At 46.4% G+C, this 17,059-nt stretch overlaps 1 protein-coding gene across 2 annotated transcripts; it reads right to left on the reverse strand.

Annotated features, from left to right (window-relative positions):
• Positions 1 to 2,095: 2,095 nt before the first annotated feature.
• On the reverse strand, positions 2,096 to 16,082 carry Mettl13 (methyltransferase 13, eEF1A N-terminus and K55). 2 transcript variants are annotated; one of them, XM_075988414.1, is made up of 8 exons: positions 15,678 to 16,082; positions 13,471 to 13,770; positions 11,386 to 11,585; positions 9,791 to 9,986; positions 7,044 to 7,211; positions 5,837 to 6,052; positions 4,612 to 4,743; positions 2,096 to 2,867 (listed from the first exon to the last, which is right to left on the reverse strand). In XM_075988414.1, exons 3-8 carry the CDS (start codon positions 11,548 to 11,550, stop codon positions 2,593 to 2,595), a joined length of 1,152 nt encoding a protein of 383 aa, XP_075844529.1. In that variant the 5' UTR covers positions 11,551 to 11,585; positions 13,471 to 13,770; positions 15,678 to 16,082; the 3' UTR covers positions 2,096 to 2,592. The 2 variants fall into 2 exon arrangements, with proteins under 2 accessions (XP_075844529.1, XP_075844528.1); XM_075988413.1 differs by having other exon boundaries at positions 13,011 to 13,770; positions 15,678 to 16,063.
• Positions 16,083 to 17,059: the final 977 nt, after the last annotated feature.

Below are 17,059 nucleotides of genomic sequence, written 5' to 3' on the forward strand. Positions count from 1 at the left end.
ACTTGTTTGGTGCTGTGGGACAATGGTCTTGTACTTTGTGAAGATTTGTCACTTTTATCTTAATAAAATGCTGACTGGCCAGTAGTCAGGCAGGAAGTATAGGTGGGGCGACCAGGCAGGAAGTAGAGGTGGGGCAACGAGAATAAAGAATTCTGGAAAGAGGAAAGTGCAGTCTGCAGCCATCACCCAGACGCAGAGGAAGCAAGATGAGAATGCCTTGCTGATAAACGTACCAAGCTACATGGCTAACACAGACAAGAATTATGGGTTAAGATGTAAGATATAAGAGTTAATAAAAAGTCTGAGCTAATAGGCCAACCAGTTTATGATTAATGTAGACCTCTGTGTGTTTCTTCGGGACTGAACAGCTGCGGGACTAGGCGGGACAGAAACCTCTGTCAACAGTTTGGTAGGGACCAAGGTATCATATTGTATTCTCATCCTATTCCCTGATTGTTCTGGAAAGTGAAAACTGTATACTTTCCCAGACTGTGAGAACCACAGCAACCAACCATGACCATTCTAAGAACACTTGAGTTAAAGCAAGGTAAGACTCTAGTTTTGTCTCCAAGCTCTCAGCTTGCTCTTTGTAATATGCTCGGAGGCAGGGCTTATTCCAGACTCTCTGGCATTCTGCATTTCTAAATGTTATTTCTTAAATGGAAGATAATCTTTCTGGCACATGGGTTAAATGTCTTCAAAATGGTCTCTGATTGGCCAACACTTTAATACACAGAAGCTTACCCCCATACACACTTAAAATTTCTGGCTCACAGTAAAGACCTAGCCACACTAGGGATACCTTTCTGGCAACCTATGGGGCATAGGTGTTTCTTCTCCGGATTGCCTGTTCTTCCCCCAGCATTTGCTTTAGACCTAACAATTAGTTAACGGCCTTAGGTTCACAACTCTCCTTTCCCAGCACCTGCTATGTCCAAAGTTAGGCAGAAGTCTTTTTTTTTTTTAAATTTATTTATTTATTAAGGATTTCTGCCTCCTCCCCGCCACCGCCTCCCATTTCCCTCCCCCTCCCCTGATCAAGTCCCCCTCCCTCATCTGCTCAAAGAGCAATCAGGGTTCCCTGACCTGTGGGAAGCCCAAGGACCGCCCACCTCTATCCAGGTCTAGTAAGTGAGCATCCAAATTGCCTAGGCTCCCCCAAAGCCAGTACGTGCAGTAGGATCAAAAACCCACTGCGATTGTTCTTGAGTTCTCAGTCTTCCTCATTGTCTGCTATGTTCAGCTAGTCCGGATTTATCCCATGCTTTTTCAGACCCAGGCCAGCTGGCCTTGGTGAGTTCCCGATAGAACATCCCCATTGTCTCAGTGTGTGGGTGCACCCCTCGCGGTCCTGAGTTCCTTGCTCGTGCTCTCTCTCCTTCTGCTCCTGATTTGGACCTTGAGATTTCTGTCCGGTGCTCCAATGTGGGTCTCTGTCTTTGTCTCATTTCATCGCCTGATGAAGGTTAATATTCAGGAGGATCAGGCAGGCAGAAGTCTTATAAAGGGGGGAAAGGCTCGTAAGGCCCCACTCCTTCCCAAGGCGCTATAGCTAATGTTTGCTGGGTGGAAGTGGAAATAATACTCTACAGTGGTATAATCACTGTGCTCAAGTAAATAACCCCCCCTATTGTCATGCAAGCAACACTAATTAAATGCAGTGGTCTACCAAGACAAAAAAGATGCAATTTTTGTTAGGAAAAGGATCGTTTGAGAGGGAGACGATGGGGAATAATGGGGTGGGGAAATGTAATCAAAGTACATTACATGTATACAAGTACATATACGTATGAAATTGTACACATGTGTGAAATTGTAAAAATAATCAAGTTTTTAAAACTTCTCATACAGACTCATTTGCCTGACCTTAACAAAAGTAAATCATTCTTTAGTGGGAAAGATGGGGCATAGGAAGTGACTCTGTGTGCTAAAACCTTCTCCACAAAAGCTAGTTAGTGCCCTGGGAGTCAGCTGAGGGACGGGGAAAGGTCAGCAGCTAGAACATGCTGGTCTTCATTGGTACACATTATAGAAAATGAAGCTGAAAACTGCTCTTAGCTTTCAGTTACTATAAAAATACTCAAAACAAACCTCCTTGCAAGGAAGAAAGATTTATTGGCTTAGTCATGGTTCTAGGCCATGAGTGGGCAGACCCATTGTCCTTGGGCTTGAGGTGAAGCAGGGCATCACGGGAGGGAAGATATGGTAGTTTGAGTGCTTCATGTGACAGTGGCCAAAAGAGAAAAGCCAGAGTCTCTACAGTCCTTCAAGGGCACACCGGTGACCTAACCTCCTCCACAAAGCCCGAGTCACCTTTCAACATATGACCTTTGGGAAGACACTGAAGATCCACAGCAGAACACTGCCCAACTGTAACTTCTCCCTTGGCCTTCCCTCAGCCTCCAGAAGCAGATGACCAGACCCATTCTTCATCCATAACCACACTTCTAAAAAAAATCAAAGCAATCATCCCTGGGATTGCCTCCCATCCCAAAAGGTCAGAGGGATGTCACCAAGAAAAACATGAGGTCTAAAAGACCTGTGTGTCATACTCCAGCAGCCCAGTGCACATCAGTCTGGGCAGAAAGCTGATCACACAATCTTTACAGTCTTCAGCATATCTGACAGGACATAGGTGTCATCCCAACCCTGCCCAGGCTTCCTCAGGGTCCGCTCCAAAGCCTGGGCCATTTCCAGGAGCTCTGGTGTAGCCCGCTTCTGCTCTGGCTGCAGCTGACAAAACAGGATCTCATTCACTTCACCCTCAATGCGCCGGACATACAGGAGAGGGAAGGCTGCCTTGAGTCCAGCCAGCACTGAGTCCTTTAACTCCACATCACGACACACAAGGTTAAGGATAAAGATACCTGTGGAACAGGAAGGAAAGAGTAGATTGACCACAGATCCATGCATAAGGAGAATCCAGAAGTCTCTAACAGGGAGGCTGGTGAAGGGAGAAAATCAGGAGAGCCTGCAGAGAATACACAGCACACAAAAGCATAAAGACTGTGCAGATGTGACACTAAGAAAGCTTTTAGTCTGACTTCCTAATGCTTCCCATCGCTAACACGTTACTGTAATATTCTCCATGCCTAAGAAATCTTTTAATGAAAAGTAATTAATACCCTTCACAAAACACAAATTTATCAATTCCACAAGAATGTTATATTCTTGACACACATGTCACATGGGTATTTACTATCCAGTGAGAAGGCCAAGGTTATCTGACTTCTGGCAACCACGGTTCCAATCAACCCAGCCACCAGAGGACGAGGACTTTTTTTTTTTTTTTTTTTTTTTGGTTTTTCGAGACAGGGTTTCTCTGTGGCTTTGGAGCCTGTCCTGGAACTAGCTCTTGTAGACCAGGCTGGCCTCGAACTCCCAGAGATCCGCCTGCCTCTGCCTCCCAAGTGCTGGGATTAAAGGCGTGCGCCACCACCGCCCGGTTTAGAGGACTTTTAAAATGGAAAATACCTAGGGGTTGTGGACGCAGGCTTCAAGTGACAAAGAACTCAAGCACCGAGTGTAAGTGTGGCAAGTCTCTCATCCTAAGTTTTCTCATCTGAAAACGGGCTCCTATGAAGATTAAGTAACAAAATGCCAAGTTCAGAACATCTGGAAACCATCTGAGTGGTAGCTAGAGTCACCAAGCTGCTTCAATGTGAACTACGACGACATTATAAACCACTTGGCAAGATCAACAAAAGCTGAACACCATAAATCACAAGCAGTTACAGGCCTATGGATCTATTCAACACCTATAAAGAAAGTTACCAAATACACAGCACACACCAAGACTATTACTGGTAACACCGCTTCCATCACCTCCAAACACTGGTGCCGGGCAAATGAATGGTAGCATAGTCACATGATACCAAGAGCAGTAAAAATAAACAATATCATCACAACACCACGGTCAGATCTCACAGACATCAGGCTAAGTGAAAGAAAGCAGACATTTAAAAGAATATGATACATGTGACTCATCTACAGCAAGAAACAAACTTAAGCTGTGAAGACAGTTTAATGCTTTCCCTTTAGAGGAGAGGAGGAGTCAGTAAGGGGTGGCTTCCAGGGTGCTGGAAACAGTGTGTTTGGTGCAAGCAGACAGCCAATTTAGGAAAACTAATCAAACTACACATTTACACGAAATTTTTATTAAAGAATAATTTTATGCCGGGCGGTGATGGTGCACGCCTTTAATCCCAGCACTCAGAAGGCAGAAACAGGGAGTTGAAGGCCAGCCTGGTCTACATAGTGAGTTCCAGAACAGCCAGGATTACACAGAGAAATCTTGTCTCAAAAAAACCAAAAAAGAACCATTTGGTTTTTATTTTTTAATTATGTGTGTGATGTGATATTGGGAATATGCATGCTGTTATGCAGGCACCCAGAGTCTGGTAGAGGAAGGGCCTTGATTCCCTGTAGCAGCACCCAGAGTCTAGCGAGGGCCTCGATTCCCTGCAGCAGGAATTAGAGGCAGTTGACATGAGTGCTGGGAACCTCACCCGAGTCCCCTGCAATAGCTGCAGTGGCTCTCACTCTCCAGCCCAAATATTTGTTTCCAAAGGACCCTTCCCTCTTTCCTTCCCAGACTCTAGGGTTTCTTACCTTCAAGAGACAGGATGCTTTTGACCTTCTGCAGGAAAAGTTGGTCCACAAACGCTGGGGGAGGACAACTCATTCCCAGTGTCGGATCCTTACTGTCTACATCAAACATGATCACATCATAGTGGGGTCGAGCTGCGAAAGAGGAGACAATAAGTGCTTGTCTTTGCGGGATAAGATGGCATCACTTACATCTCTATACACACACCTGCTCTGAAACCTGCTGTGGGCAACTAAGCCTGAAGGATGACATCATGAGGGCTTTGACTATTAAAGACTCAAACGTCACGGTTTAGAGCAAAGTTTCTTCTCGTCAAAGTTCAAACCACCCTCCAGCACAGAGGAGCAGTCCTCACCTTCCAGACGCACACACAACAGGCTCATTCTAGCATGAATGGTACACACTATGCGTGTGGTTTTTTTTTTTTATTACTTTCTTTTTTTTTTTAAATTTATTTATTTATTGTATGCGTGTGGTTTTTAATGCTGGAAGAAATGAGCATCACTTTGGGAAGTTTCTACAGACTTGAAAAATGTGATGTCTAACCCCAGAGGCATACATTAACATTAACCAGCCACACTGGGATCCTATGAAGTTAAGGAAGGAACAGGAGACCTATTGAACCTACTGTTTTACAGAAAAGTAATGTTCACTTTATTCTATGTCTAAGGTACAAAGTGAAGGAAACCCTGCAATAGCGTTTCTCAGCTTCACACTGCTGGCTGACATTTTGGATACATTTTGGATAGAAGATTTTCTGTCATTGATGACAGTAATGTTCCCTCCAATTTGTGACAACCAAAACCATCTTTGCTGACCTTGTCAAATGTCCCTGATTTTGGAAGTCACTGACTTGTGTGAATGTAGTTTTACTCTATTTCTGGCTTTACCTACAGATGAATGATTTATTAAAAAAAAGATCAACATAGGCCCTATCTTTTCTTCCCTTTGCTCACTGGCTACAGACTCCAGCTTCCTTGAAGTGGTAGAAAGAGGCAAAGTTACAAGGTCAGAAGAGGGACTCACTGGTCTCTTTTATTGGTTCTACACCCCAACAAAACTTAGTCCATAACCAAATGAACACACAGGGGAAGACTGACAGGATGTGGATAGCCCCTCTGAGAAGGGAACTCTAGAGACCCGTGCAGGTCTGGCAACCTTAGACTAAGGTTCCATAACTAACAATCCTCTGAAGACCCCCTCCCCCCGCCCCGCCCTCAGCGGTACCTTCTTCTTCTGCCAGGCTGGTAATGTAGGCCAGGCCATCTGCAATGTGAACCTTCATCCGGTCACTCTGGGAGAAGCCAAACCACCGGGTGGCCACTTCCAACATGGAGGGGTCAATCTCAACAGCATCCACACGAGACTTTGGGAAATGATCATGAACGAAGAGGGGGAGGCTACCTCCCCCTAGACCCACCACCAATAATGCCAGTGGAGTCTCTATAAGAAGAGAGAATGTCAGTAATGGTTGTTCTGCCCAGTGATAAACATTTAGGGACCTAGAAATTGAGATGTCAAGACATTTGCTCTTTCAGCCTTGACGTCATTTTGGCTAGATCCAGGAAATGAACCATGCCCAAATTTACAGTCCCTTACAAACTCCAATGTAACTGGCTGCCATGCTCCCAAGAGTCTCTTAAGAGTTACTGGATAGACTCCCATCCTCGGAAATGGAGGCACAAAGCAGCATGAACACAACACCCCTCACCCAGCTCTTAACTCAGAGCCCTAGCCACCTTTTCAGACACCCCAACAACACAAGCACAACCCATTCAAGTTCTTTAAAGTACAGAAAGCAAATGCCCAAATTCTAACCCTAAGCAGAGAACCACAGTAGCCACAAGAGTACTAACGGAAGAAAACAAACAAGCAAATCACCAGAAAAGGCTGGACCCTGAGATTAACTAGAGAATAAAGTCAGGGACTTCAGGTGAAGACACTTGTGAGTGAACACATGAAGCTGCCTATTAGTGCAAAGTTATTTTAACTAACTATAATAAGAATTACAGTTTGTCCTCAAATAAGGCACTACTGAAAGCCACATATCACCCAGAGGCACTGGAGATGTCATAAACACTATCTAGTTAACACTATATACACATGTGGAAAGTTATAAATAACTTAAAATTCTATGGTTAACTCAAAATCTGTGTGCTTCACATTCCTTGCTGAATATATTTTATTATACCTTAATTTTAAAGTAAAATAAACGGAAGAAAACAAAGTTACACCCCAACACAGGCAGCTATTTCAAGATGGCAGGCTGTCTGAGGCAAGTTACCTCAACTCACTAATGGAGACCATGGTCAGATGAGGGAGGATGGAACCCACGTGCATCTGTGGGTCTGTAGGAACTGCCTGAGCGACACGGCTATGTGCTCCGCTCTTGGGCTTTCGGGCTCTGACTGTGGAAGGCAGTGCTATCTCTTACCTAAGAGCTGCTCTGGGTTTCTCAGCAGGGCAAGGCCAGCGATCATGGCTTTATGGTGTTCACAGCAGAGGTAACTCTTATCGATGGACTGCCCAGGGGCAGGAGGGACGTCCTCAGAAGCATCAGCAGGCCGCTGTTTCTTCCTGTCCTTTTTCCGTTTCTTCTGGGCTAAGGGAGAGAGTCACACTACTCAAGTCCTGTGCTAGCCCTTGGAAATGAAGGATGCCGGCAGCCGTGTGCCGCAACAGCTTAAACAGATCGAAGAACCAACTGTTAAGTAAGCAATTGTGCTGCCGACTGGTTGACATTGTATAGATAGACTCAAACTGACCATTGAGAGAATATTCATACCATAGAAATTGGCAAATTCTACAAATCAGACCCTCCCCACAAAGACATGGCTGGCTTAACACTCACCATATAGTGCTGAATACCAGAGGATCAGAAAAGGTACAAAGCAAAAGCACATTCAAAACCTGGAAATATCTTAATTAACGGGCCTCGAACCATCCCCTTTGAGAATGTAAGACCCTTTATAGGAGGAAAGTGGACTCATTCTTCTTTTTCAGAAATGTAAAGTCACTACTAAGTCCCCAACATCACTTACTGTACCAACACTTACTATAGTTTTCACTCTGAGCTCCTCTCATAACTGTTTCCAATTCTTTGCCCATGAAAAAAACTGAGCATCTCAGATATTCAGTAAAGTACACATGGTTAACAGGCAGGGCCGGTAAGGCACAGACCTAGGGCTGTTTGTGCCCCGTGTATCTACCATCTTCCTGTTGTCTCCTAGACAGTACAGTGCACCTTCCCACTGCTAAGGAAATCACAGGGGTAGAGACCCTACAACAGACCACCCTATTCTGCCCACTCCCTCGATGCCATCCTAAAAGGATGGCTCTGAATTGTTACAGAATCTGCACTTGTTTGAAGCATCAGAACTGAAGTGTAACCATGAGGTACTTTTCAGACACAGTCTCTTCTGAGTAATCGCTATTTTGTGATCACACATACCCCCGTGATAGATACTGTTCCTCCCATGGGAAGAAAACTTTACCAAGAAGGCAAGAAACTTGATAATGCCAGGCAGTGGTGGGGCACTTGAGAGTCAGAGGCAGGCGGGTCACTGTGAGTTCAAGGCCATCCTGATCTACAGGGAGTTCCGGGACAGCCATGGGTACCGAGAAACCCTGTCTTGAAAGAAACAAAGAAACTTGACAATGTGGAAAAACCTGAAACTCAAACTGGAAAGAACATTTTGTTCTTTTCAGCCATTTGACTGAGGTGTGGGATGAGATTAAGGAAGCTGCAGCCTGAGTTGCCAGATAAGAGGGTGGGAGCCCACATGCATGGAGAATGCCCCAAAGAAAATCATCCTGAGCCTACAGGATAGGACGAATCTGCGACTACAGGAGTGGACTTCTCCCTCACCTTCTTCCAGATTCGCTGTGACAACAGCATGCTCAAACAAAAGCAGTAACTGGGAATCGGGCCACCCAATTTCAGATTTCTGGGATCAAAGGGGCATTCTACTAGAGAGGTGGAGGACAGAAACATTAACTTTTTGATCTAAAGCGACTGTTTTTTAGACTAGTCTCATTCTGTCTGGCCTGAAACGGCTTCACAGGCCAAGTCGGCCTGAGATGATGTTGCCTTCTGAGTGCTAGGACTGACAAGTCCAGCCTCAGTTTTCACACGAAAGGTATGATTTTAAATCAGTCACAGTGATACAAACATACACAGCCAAGACGCAGGGGGAGGTCAAATCTCCTCAGGGAGATCTCACGGAACATCTTAGGCATACTTAGGAGTGGCTGCTCTCACAGAGGAACAGAGTTCAGGTCCCAGCACCCACACCACAGCTCATGGCTGCCTGTAACTCTAACTCCAAAAGATCTAATGCTCTCTCTCTCGGGGCCTACACACACACAAAATTTGTTTTACTCAAAAAAAGAAAATGAGGGAACCGAAGAGAGGTCTGGATCTCACTGACCAAAACTGTAAACATCAGGCAGCTGTGGCCACATTAACTGAAATATAAATTAATTAAAATTCAAACCAGTGTGGTGATTTATGCCTATAATCCCAGCTTAGGAGACTGAGGCAGAGGACTGCTGACGGTTCAAGAACAACCTAAAGACTGAGACTATCTCGAACATAAAATACATAAATAAGTAAAAATCAACTTCTAAAAACAATCAGTCACTCCGACCGTATTCCATGTGCTCTGTATCCATCCTCAGTTAGGGGCTCGCACACCAAAATGGAAGCTCATAAACCATTTTCTTCATTGCACGCAATCCCACCCAACAGTGCGAGACTAGATGGCAGCTGAGGCACCAACCTAAGTCTCTCTGAAGCAGGCAATTGCAGGGCACGCTACGGGGCAGGGCTCAGAGGGGTACAAAGGGATATATTTTGTGTGTGTGTGTGTATCAGCTGATAAAACAGAGTCCCTTTAAACTAAGGCACTAAGTCATCATCAGGCTTATTCTGCTTCACTACCCCTTCTCCTTATCATGCAGAGATAGGCTTTGTTCAAGGCGGGAACAAACACTTCTGTTTGCTTAGCTCCACTAGGACCCTGCCCAGATGGTGGGAAAGGAGAACCCAAGAGCCCCACACTTCCCATTACAAAGATCTAGCTCTGTCCTCCATCTCGGCCAAGCTTTTACTTAGTTCTTTTTAAGGACTAATTGAGTCTATCCAGACCCGGTCCCACAACCACATCTGTGATGCCTTACCTCGGTGAGACACCTCCTTCAGCAGTCTGGCTTCCGACTGCACCACGTTCCTGTTGCTGAGGAAGATGAGCCGCCGAAAGTACCACCTATCTTCTCCTTGCACGTCCTCAATAACATAGTCACCACTCAGGGCACTGTGGTCTTGATGCTGAACAGTCCTGACTCCAATGTCCCCACCCACAGACAGGAAGGGAACCTGTAGGAACAGACAGATTGAGGCAAAAACATCATCTCAGTTAAGAAGCATGTGACACTACACACTGCACTTTTGGCTGAGCGTGAGAACTTGCCCCACGCCAAGGACAACAACAGCTCCTTTCTAAACCAGTGCTCTCCTGGGCCTTTAGAGACCAGATCCACTTTAGAAACTCAATGAGGGGCTGGAGAGCTGGTTCAGCAGTTAAGAGCACTGGCTCCTCTTCCAGAGGACCCAGGTTCAATTCATAGCACCCACACGACAGCTTACAACTGTCTACTACTCCAGTTCTACAGTATCGGACACCTTCACACAGGCACACATGTAGGCCAAACACCAATGCGCATACGATAAAAATAAACAGAAACTCTATAATGGTACTCCCATGAGATTGGATGCTCTTTTCTGGTGTGCAGACACACACACAGAGGGAAAAAAACACACACACACACATAAAATACATAATCTTTTTTTAAGAATGTAAAAAAAAAAAGACAAAAAAAACATAGGCCTCCAACCCAGATACAGATGCTATAGTAGTATGGCTTTCTTTGCTGTGTGTGTGTGTGTGTGTGTGTGTGTGTGTGTGTGTGTGTGTGTGTGTTTCAAGAATTAAACCCAGGGGCTGGAGAGATGGCTCAGTGGTTAAGAGCATTGCCTGCTCTTCCAAAGGTCCTGAGTTCAATTCCCGGCAACCACATGGTGGCTCACAACCATTTGTAAAGAGGTCTGGTGCCCTCTTCCGGCCTGCAGACATGCACATAGACAGAATATTGTATACATAATAAATAAATAAATATTAAAAAAATTAAACCCAGGGCCTTTTGCACAACAGGCACAATCACAATCTACAACCTCAGCCCCTAGATGGATTCACACACACACTCTCTCTCTCTCTCTCTCTCTCTCTGTCTGTCTCTCTCTCTCTCTCCTGGGAACATTTAACTCTCACCTGACTATGGCTCTCCAAACTATGGTCAGATTCTAGTCCTAATTTTCTTCTTCAATTTTTTTAAAATATAATTTTAATTTATTATTATTTTATACACATTGTGGTGTTGCCTACATGTATGTCTGTGTGAGGGTGTAGGAACTCCTGGAACTAAAGCTACAGACAGGTGTGAGCTGCCATGTGGTTGCTGGGAACTGAACCTAGGTCCCCTGGAAGAGCAGCCAGTGCTCTTTAACCACAGAGCAATCTCTCCAGTCCCTTAATCAATTTTTTAAAGTTAGCATACAAAGTAATGAGTTTCATCATGGCCTCTCTCATGCATTTGACATTATACTTTGTTCTCATGTGTTCTCCTCCCTGGTGCTGGCCTTTGGAGGGCTCCTTTTGCCTTCCTAGCTGCTGATGGAACTCCAGGAACCAGCAAGAGCTGCTGCCAAAGTCTGGTACCTGCTGCTGGGGAGGCATCCCAGGCGGGGCCAGCTCCATGACTCTGGCTGACAGCTCTGCTTGAATGCTTTCCATGCCTTCATACCGCTGGCCGCGATGAAGAGCCACTGTGACCAACCTCCTGAAGCCTGCGCTGGCTGCCAGCTGCTTCCGGCCCTCGTCCATGCCAAAGAGCCACTCGGTCTCTCGGCCCTGGGGTACTGGAATAGACAAAATTGGTTACAGGGAGCCACGGGGGCAAATGTTCAAGGTCCACAACCAATATGGTCCACATGGCAAAGCCAGTCACTGCTCTGAACAGCTTCCTTCCTGTGACCCCACTGAGACGTTATCAATTCCCAAAAGCAGAGCAGCCCATCAAACCTGAAGCAAGACTAAGGGTGATACACAAGTCTTGGGGGTTGGGGGAGACTGGTAGATAGAAAGAAAATGCTGTTTTAGACATGCAGGCCTGATTCTAAGCTGTTTAAAAATACAAATAACAGGGGCAGGCTAGAGAGAGAGTTTAGTGGTTAAGAGTACTGGCTGATCTTCCAGAACTACTGAGTTTAATTCCCAGCAACTACATTGTGGCTCACAACCATCTCTAGTGGGATGTGGTGCCCTCTTCTGGCATAAAGATGTACATGCAGATAGCACTCATGCATAAAATAAATAATTTTAAAAAATACAAATAATATAATTCTCACAATAACAATGGCGCAAGGTGAACATGGCATTATTTTCATTTTCACAAATGAGGAAAAAGAACATAGAACTTTAACTGTTTGTCTAGGCTCATACAGCTAGTGAACGCAAAGCTCGGACTCAGTCCCAGATAGCCTGGCCCGTCGCCATCCTCCTGGCGACTCCACCATTCATTCCCATAGGTAGCCAGTAAAGATTCTGAAATACGTGGAAAGATGGCTTGGTTCTCGAGAAACCAGATTTCCAGCACATGCCCACGGTTTCCTCGCTCCTCCATCCTTCTGGTACCCTCCCTGCTTTCCGCACCTTCATGTGTCACGTGGCAAGCATCATTCCTAAGAGCTTACACTTCCCAACCACACAGACGGCTACATTCCATTCTGCTTACAAGTTATCTGAGGAAAATAAAGCACCCGGGAAAAGTAACATTTTCAGGGTCTTCTCACCAGGAGGTACCTAAACCGGAGCTGGAATCCAAAGAGTCCACTGCAGAACTTACTCCTGTAGCTGCTCCTTGCACTGCCTCCTTTAGTTAAGTCTGCAGTGGCTTTCCTTCTGGACGACAGCACACAGGCTAGACAGAACCCGAGCTAGATCTCACAGCTGGCACCAACCAGCCCAGCCTCGCCTCCATCAATGCAAACTCTGAGTAACTAAAATTTCTATACATGTGCAATGAGTCTAAATTTACACTTACTGTGTCCTGCCTACCACCTCCATTTTCAAACTTCATCAAGCCTTTATTTTGGACTATGAAAAGAACAAACTCAAGTCTAAGAAGGCTGCTGGAGAGCTATTACTCCCTTTTCATCATGCCTTGGCTAATCCCACCTTAAGATAAAAACAGCCATGACATACCCAATCACCAGGACCCAAGCCCAGCCCCGGCCCTGTAAGCCAGCCCTTCCAGGGAAAGACGTGGAGCAATCCCAACTCACTGATAAAAATGGCAAAATGACTGTCCCGCGATGGTTTCACAGTGGGGTTGTCCACCACGTGGAGGGTGTAGCGTGGCTCCCCAGTGTCCCCACTGCACAAGTCCAGAGACACACTCCCCAGCCCAGCCTTGCGGCGCAGCTGACTACACAGCCAAGCATAGTGCTGCCGCTCCCGCACGGCCTCAGCCAGTCCATCGGCACTCTCCAGCCGCACAGGCTTGCCCTGCTCCTGAGTACACAGCTCAAAGATCTGAAGGGCAGAGCCAGGGACTGGCCTGAACTTGGTCATGACGAAGGCAAAGACAGGCAGGGAGAACCGAGGCTCTGCTTCAGACACCTGGTCCTGGCTGCTGGCCACTTGGTGTACCCTCACCATCCACCCCTCCCGAGAGAAGTGACCCACTGCTTTCTTCAGGATGTGAGCCTGCGCCAGGGAGATGCAGAGGTAGCGACCGCCCACCTGCAGGACCCGGCCAACCTCAGCCAGCATCCTGTCCACCCGCTGCAAGGTCTGCTCCTCCTCGTCTGTCAGGACAGCATCCAGCGTGCCCTTGTCCAATACCACCTGGAATGTGGCGTCAGGAAACTCCATCTGTGTCATGTCCATCTTCAAGAAGCTCATGTGGGGGCGTCGGCTGGCATTGCGCTCCTTCATCTGCTTGATTACCACCTCACTGATGTCAATATTCACGATATCTTGATAGCCCACATCATACAGTTGCTCACTGAGCTCTGAGTTGCCACAGCCAATCACAAGCAGCTAGAGAAAAAACAAAAATCATGTACAAAATAGAAGGGACCAAGGCAAAGGCAAGCTCTTTGACACTTCAGAGAGGAAAGTCTCTCACCTTGCCTAGTTTGTATTCTCAAAAGACAAAGCAACCACGGTAAGGAGAAAGCAAGGCTACAACTACCAATACAGGTTATGTGCAACCCTGGGCCCAGTGCAGCCATGACTACAGTTCAAAACAAATCGTAAGCATTCTTAAAATGCGTATTTTTTGCAATTATTTCACTGTGCCACTTGATTGCATGGTTCTCAAGTGTGAGCCTTGGAAATGAGAATATTGCATTACGATGTCAAAAGCTAGACACATCTGGGAGGAATTCACTACTCAAAACAGTATTTTGTCACAAGAAAGGTCATGTGAAAATAGGTTTTGTGGTGTGTGCTATTCAAAACTGAATGTGGGGCTGGAGAGATGGCTCAGAGGGTTAAGAGCACTGACTACTCTTCCAAAGGTCCTGAGTTCAATTCCCAGCAACCACATGGTGGCTCACAATCATCTGCAATGAGATCTGGTGCCCTCTTCTGGTGTACAAGAATACACCCAGGCAAAACACTGTATACATAATAAATGAATGAATGAATGAATGAATGAATAAATAAATAAATAAGACTGAATGTGTGGCTGGAGAGAACACTCAGTAGGTAATTGCACCTACGGTTGTTACTGAGGACCCAAGTTCAGTTATCAGCACCCACATGGCCCAGCTCACGATTGCTCACACCGCCTGTTCCGGGAACTTGGATAGCCCCCTTCTGGCCTTCATGGCTCCTGTATTCACATGATGTATATAAACTCATGCAGGCAAACACACATATGCATCATCAAATAAATAAGTAAATCTTTTTTTAAAGTCTGTAGGAAGTTGTAAAATCCAAACACGCCAGTTGCAATATCGATTTACGGTTAAAAAAATGGAGCCTGACATAACTATTTCCATGCACTCATGCTTTCCGTGTCCCCGGACAAAAAACTTCATCACAGATTCCATCTCAGGATATTTAGCTAGTTTTCTGAAGCCAAACGTAAAAGCCCAAGTTACTGTCTCTCTCTGCAGCACAATCTCCCATTCATCTTTCAAAAGTCTGGTATCACCATCTCTGGAGGGAAAAGCATCTTTCGGTGAGACGTGACTAAGCTCTGGTGTCAGACAGACCTGTTTTTAAATCTCCATTTGACAACCTACTATATGTGTGACCTTCAACATTCACCTGTAAAAACAAGTGCCCCTGAATTTGCTAAGAATAAAAAAACTGCACATGCCAGATGGTACGTTTTCCTCCCTGCCGCCAATACAACCCCACCTCTTCCACGGCTACTACTAAACTTGGAACGTTGTGCTGTCAGAGTGTGTGCCGTTTATATCACTGCTCCCGTGGCTTGAGTGTCGGGCACAACGTCTGAAACCTGATAAGCACCCAGCAATGACTGAATAAACATACCTATCAATAAAGCCAGACGGTGCTGCCTATGCCACACTTGGGCACAGCGACACAACACCCCTTCAGACTACTGAAGGGGTCACCATTCCAAATAAGGTGAAAACAGAAAAGTTTCTCTGCTTAGTAGGCCAGGCTGGCCTTGGACTCACAAGATCCGCCTGCCTCTGCTGGGATTAAGGGCAAGCGCCACCAAGCCCGGCTCAAGGATCAGCTTTTTGTTTGTTTGTTTTTGTTTTTGTTTGTTTTTCGAGACAGGGTTTAAGGATCAGCTTTTAACTGAAAGGTTTAAATGGCTATTTTAAAGTTGTCATTTGGCCAAAATGCTGCACGGAGTCCTGAATTGTGGATCCGAGCAGGATACCCACGCCTGCCTGTCTCCTAAGTTTAGGACTGCTATCTTCAGTCCCCACAGAAGAATTCCTGGCCGCACGTCGTACCTTTTCCCTGGGCTTGATGTATTTGTGCAGCACTTCACAGAGTTCCAGGTAGGTTCCATACCATTCGAAAGATTTCTTCCCTCGCTGTTGGAAGAACTTCTCCCAATAGTCAACAGAGCCAAACTCCTTGGAGCTTTTAGGTAAGAGATTCATGTTCCCACGGCGAGGTGCGTCTCCGAGACCACTGGTGACAGATCATGAAGGGGACTCACCCCAGGAAGCCCCGAGATGCAGCCGCGGGAATCTCAGCCACTACAGACGGCATCGAATCGTTCCACACTCAAAACCCAACCGAACACCCCTACGCGGCACACGCACGCGCGCGCCGTCCCCTTCTCTGCACCCTCAGTCCGCGCCCCACGTGCAACAAGCCCCACACTCGGGCTGCTGCTCTCAAAACCAAGCAACCACATCCGGGTAAGATGCCTCGGGATTGGTCTGGCGCCCATACCAGACCGGCACCTCATTGGCCATTGTGTCTCATTTCTGGCACTTCATTGGTTGCTCGTAGGCGCCGAGCGCTTTACCCAAGGCGACTCGAGTGGGCGGGACTTCCTGCCAGAGTCCGGGCGGAAGAGGCCTACTGCCGGGAGCCGGGAGCCGGGAGCGGCTGCGCGCGCCGCCACAGAGGCCTCTGGGAGACTGCGCTCCATCGCCGGCTGAGGGCGCGCGGACACTGGGAGCTCGCTTAGCAGAATGGTGTCTGGATCAGGAGCAGGAGGCTCTCTTGTTCAAGAGCACGTAAGCTTTGGGCTGCACGTGCCTTTCTGTCGTCTCAGTCCTGCACAGCCCAGCGCTGTTCCCTTCTGCATCTCCTCTCTCCGGATCTATTTGCCACCGTTCTTGGTTAGTTTAGACGGCAATGACTACTTTCTCTGCCCCAAAATACAGGGCTTCGCTATCAACACTGTAACAACGTAAAATTTCAGGAGGAAAGACTAGCAACCGATAATACAGAGGCGCCTCCTGAACCCTTTCCCCACCCCTTAAAACACAGTAGCCAAACTGAAGCTACAGTTTTGTCAGCTGTAAAGGTATATTTTATGTGTCCGTTGAGCATGTCATCCTTCCAGATGCTAGTTTTATGAAAATATTCCAAGGAGGTTCCTGGTGAAGGACTGTTTTGAAAAGACAATGGAAGAAACAGCTCTCACGATAAAGGAGCAAGAGAGGTGGTTTATTCTGGATGCAAATATGAGTGATCACGGTCCATAGGTTCCTCAAATACCATATTCCCATGAGGTGGCAGTTTCATGGACTTTTTATAGTAACAACACAAAGTAGTAAAATAACACACTTCCAAATATCTTGATGGGTATATTGTGAGATATTTAAAACCAAGCAGGACAAACCAAATATCTGTTCCTACTTCCCAGAGGCTT

Source organism: Microtus pennsylvanicus, chromosome 10, assembly GCF_037038515.1.
Source record: "Microtus pennsylvanicus isolate mMicPen1 chromosome 10, mMicPen1.hap1, whole genome shotgun sequence".
In the NCBI taxonomy this organism is placed as follows: domain Eukaryota; kingdom Metazoa; phylum Chordata; class Mammalia; order Rodentia; family Cricetidae; genus Microtus; species Microtus pennsylvanicus.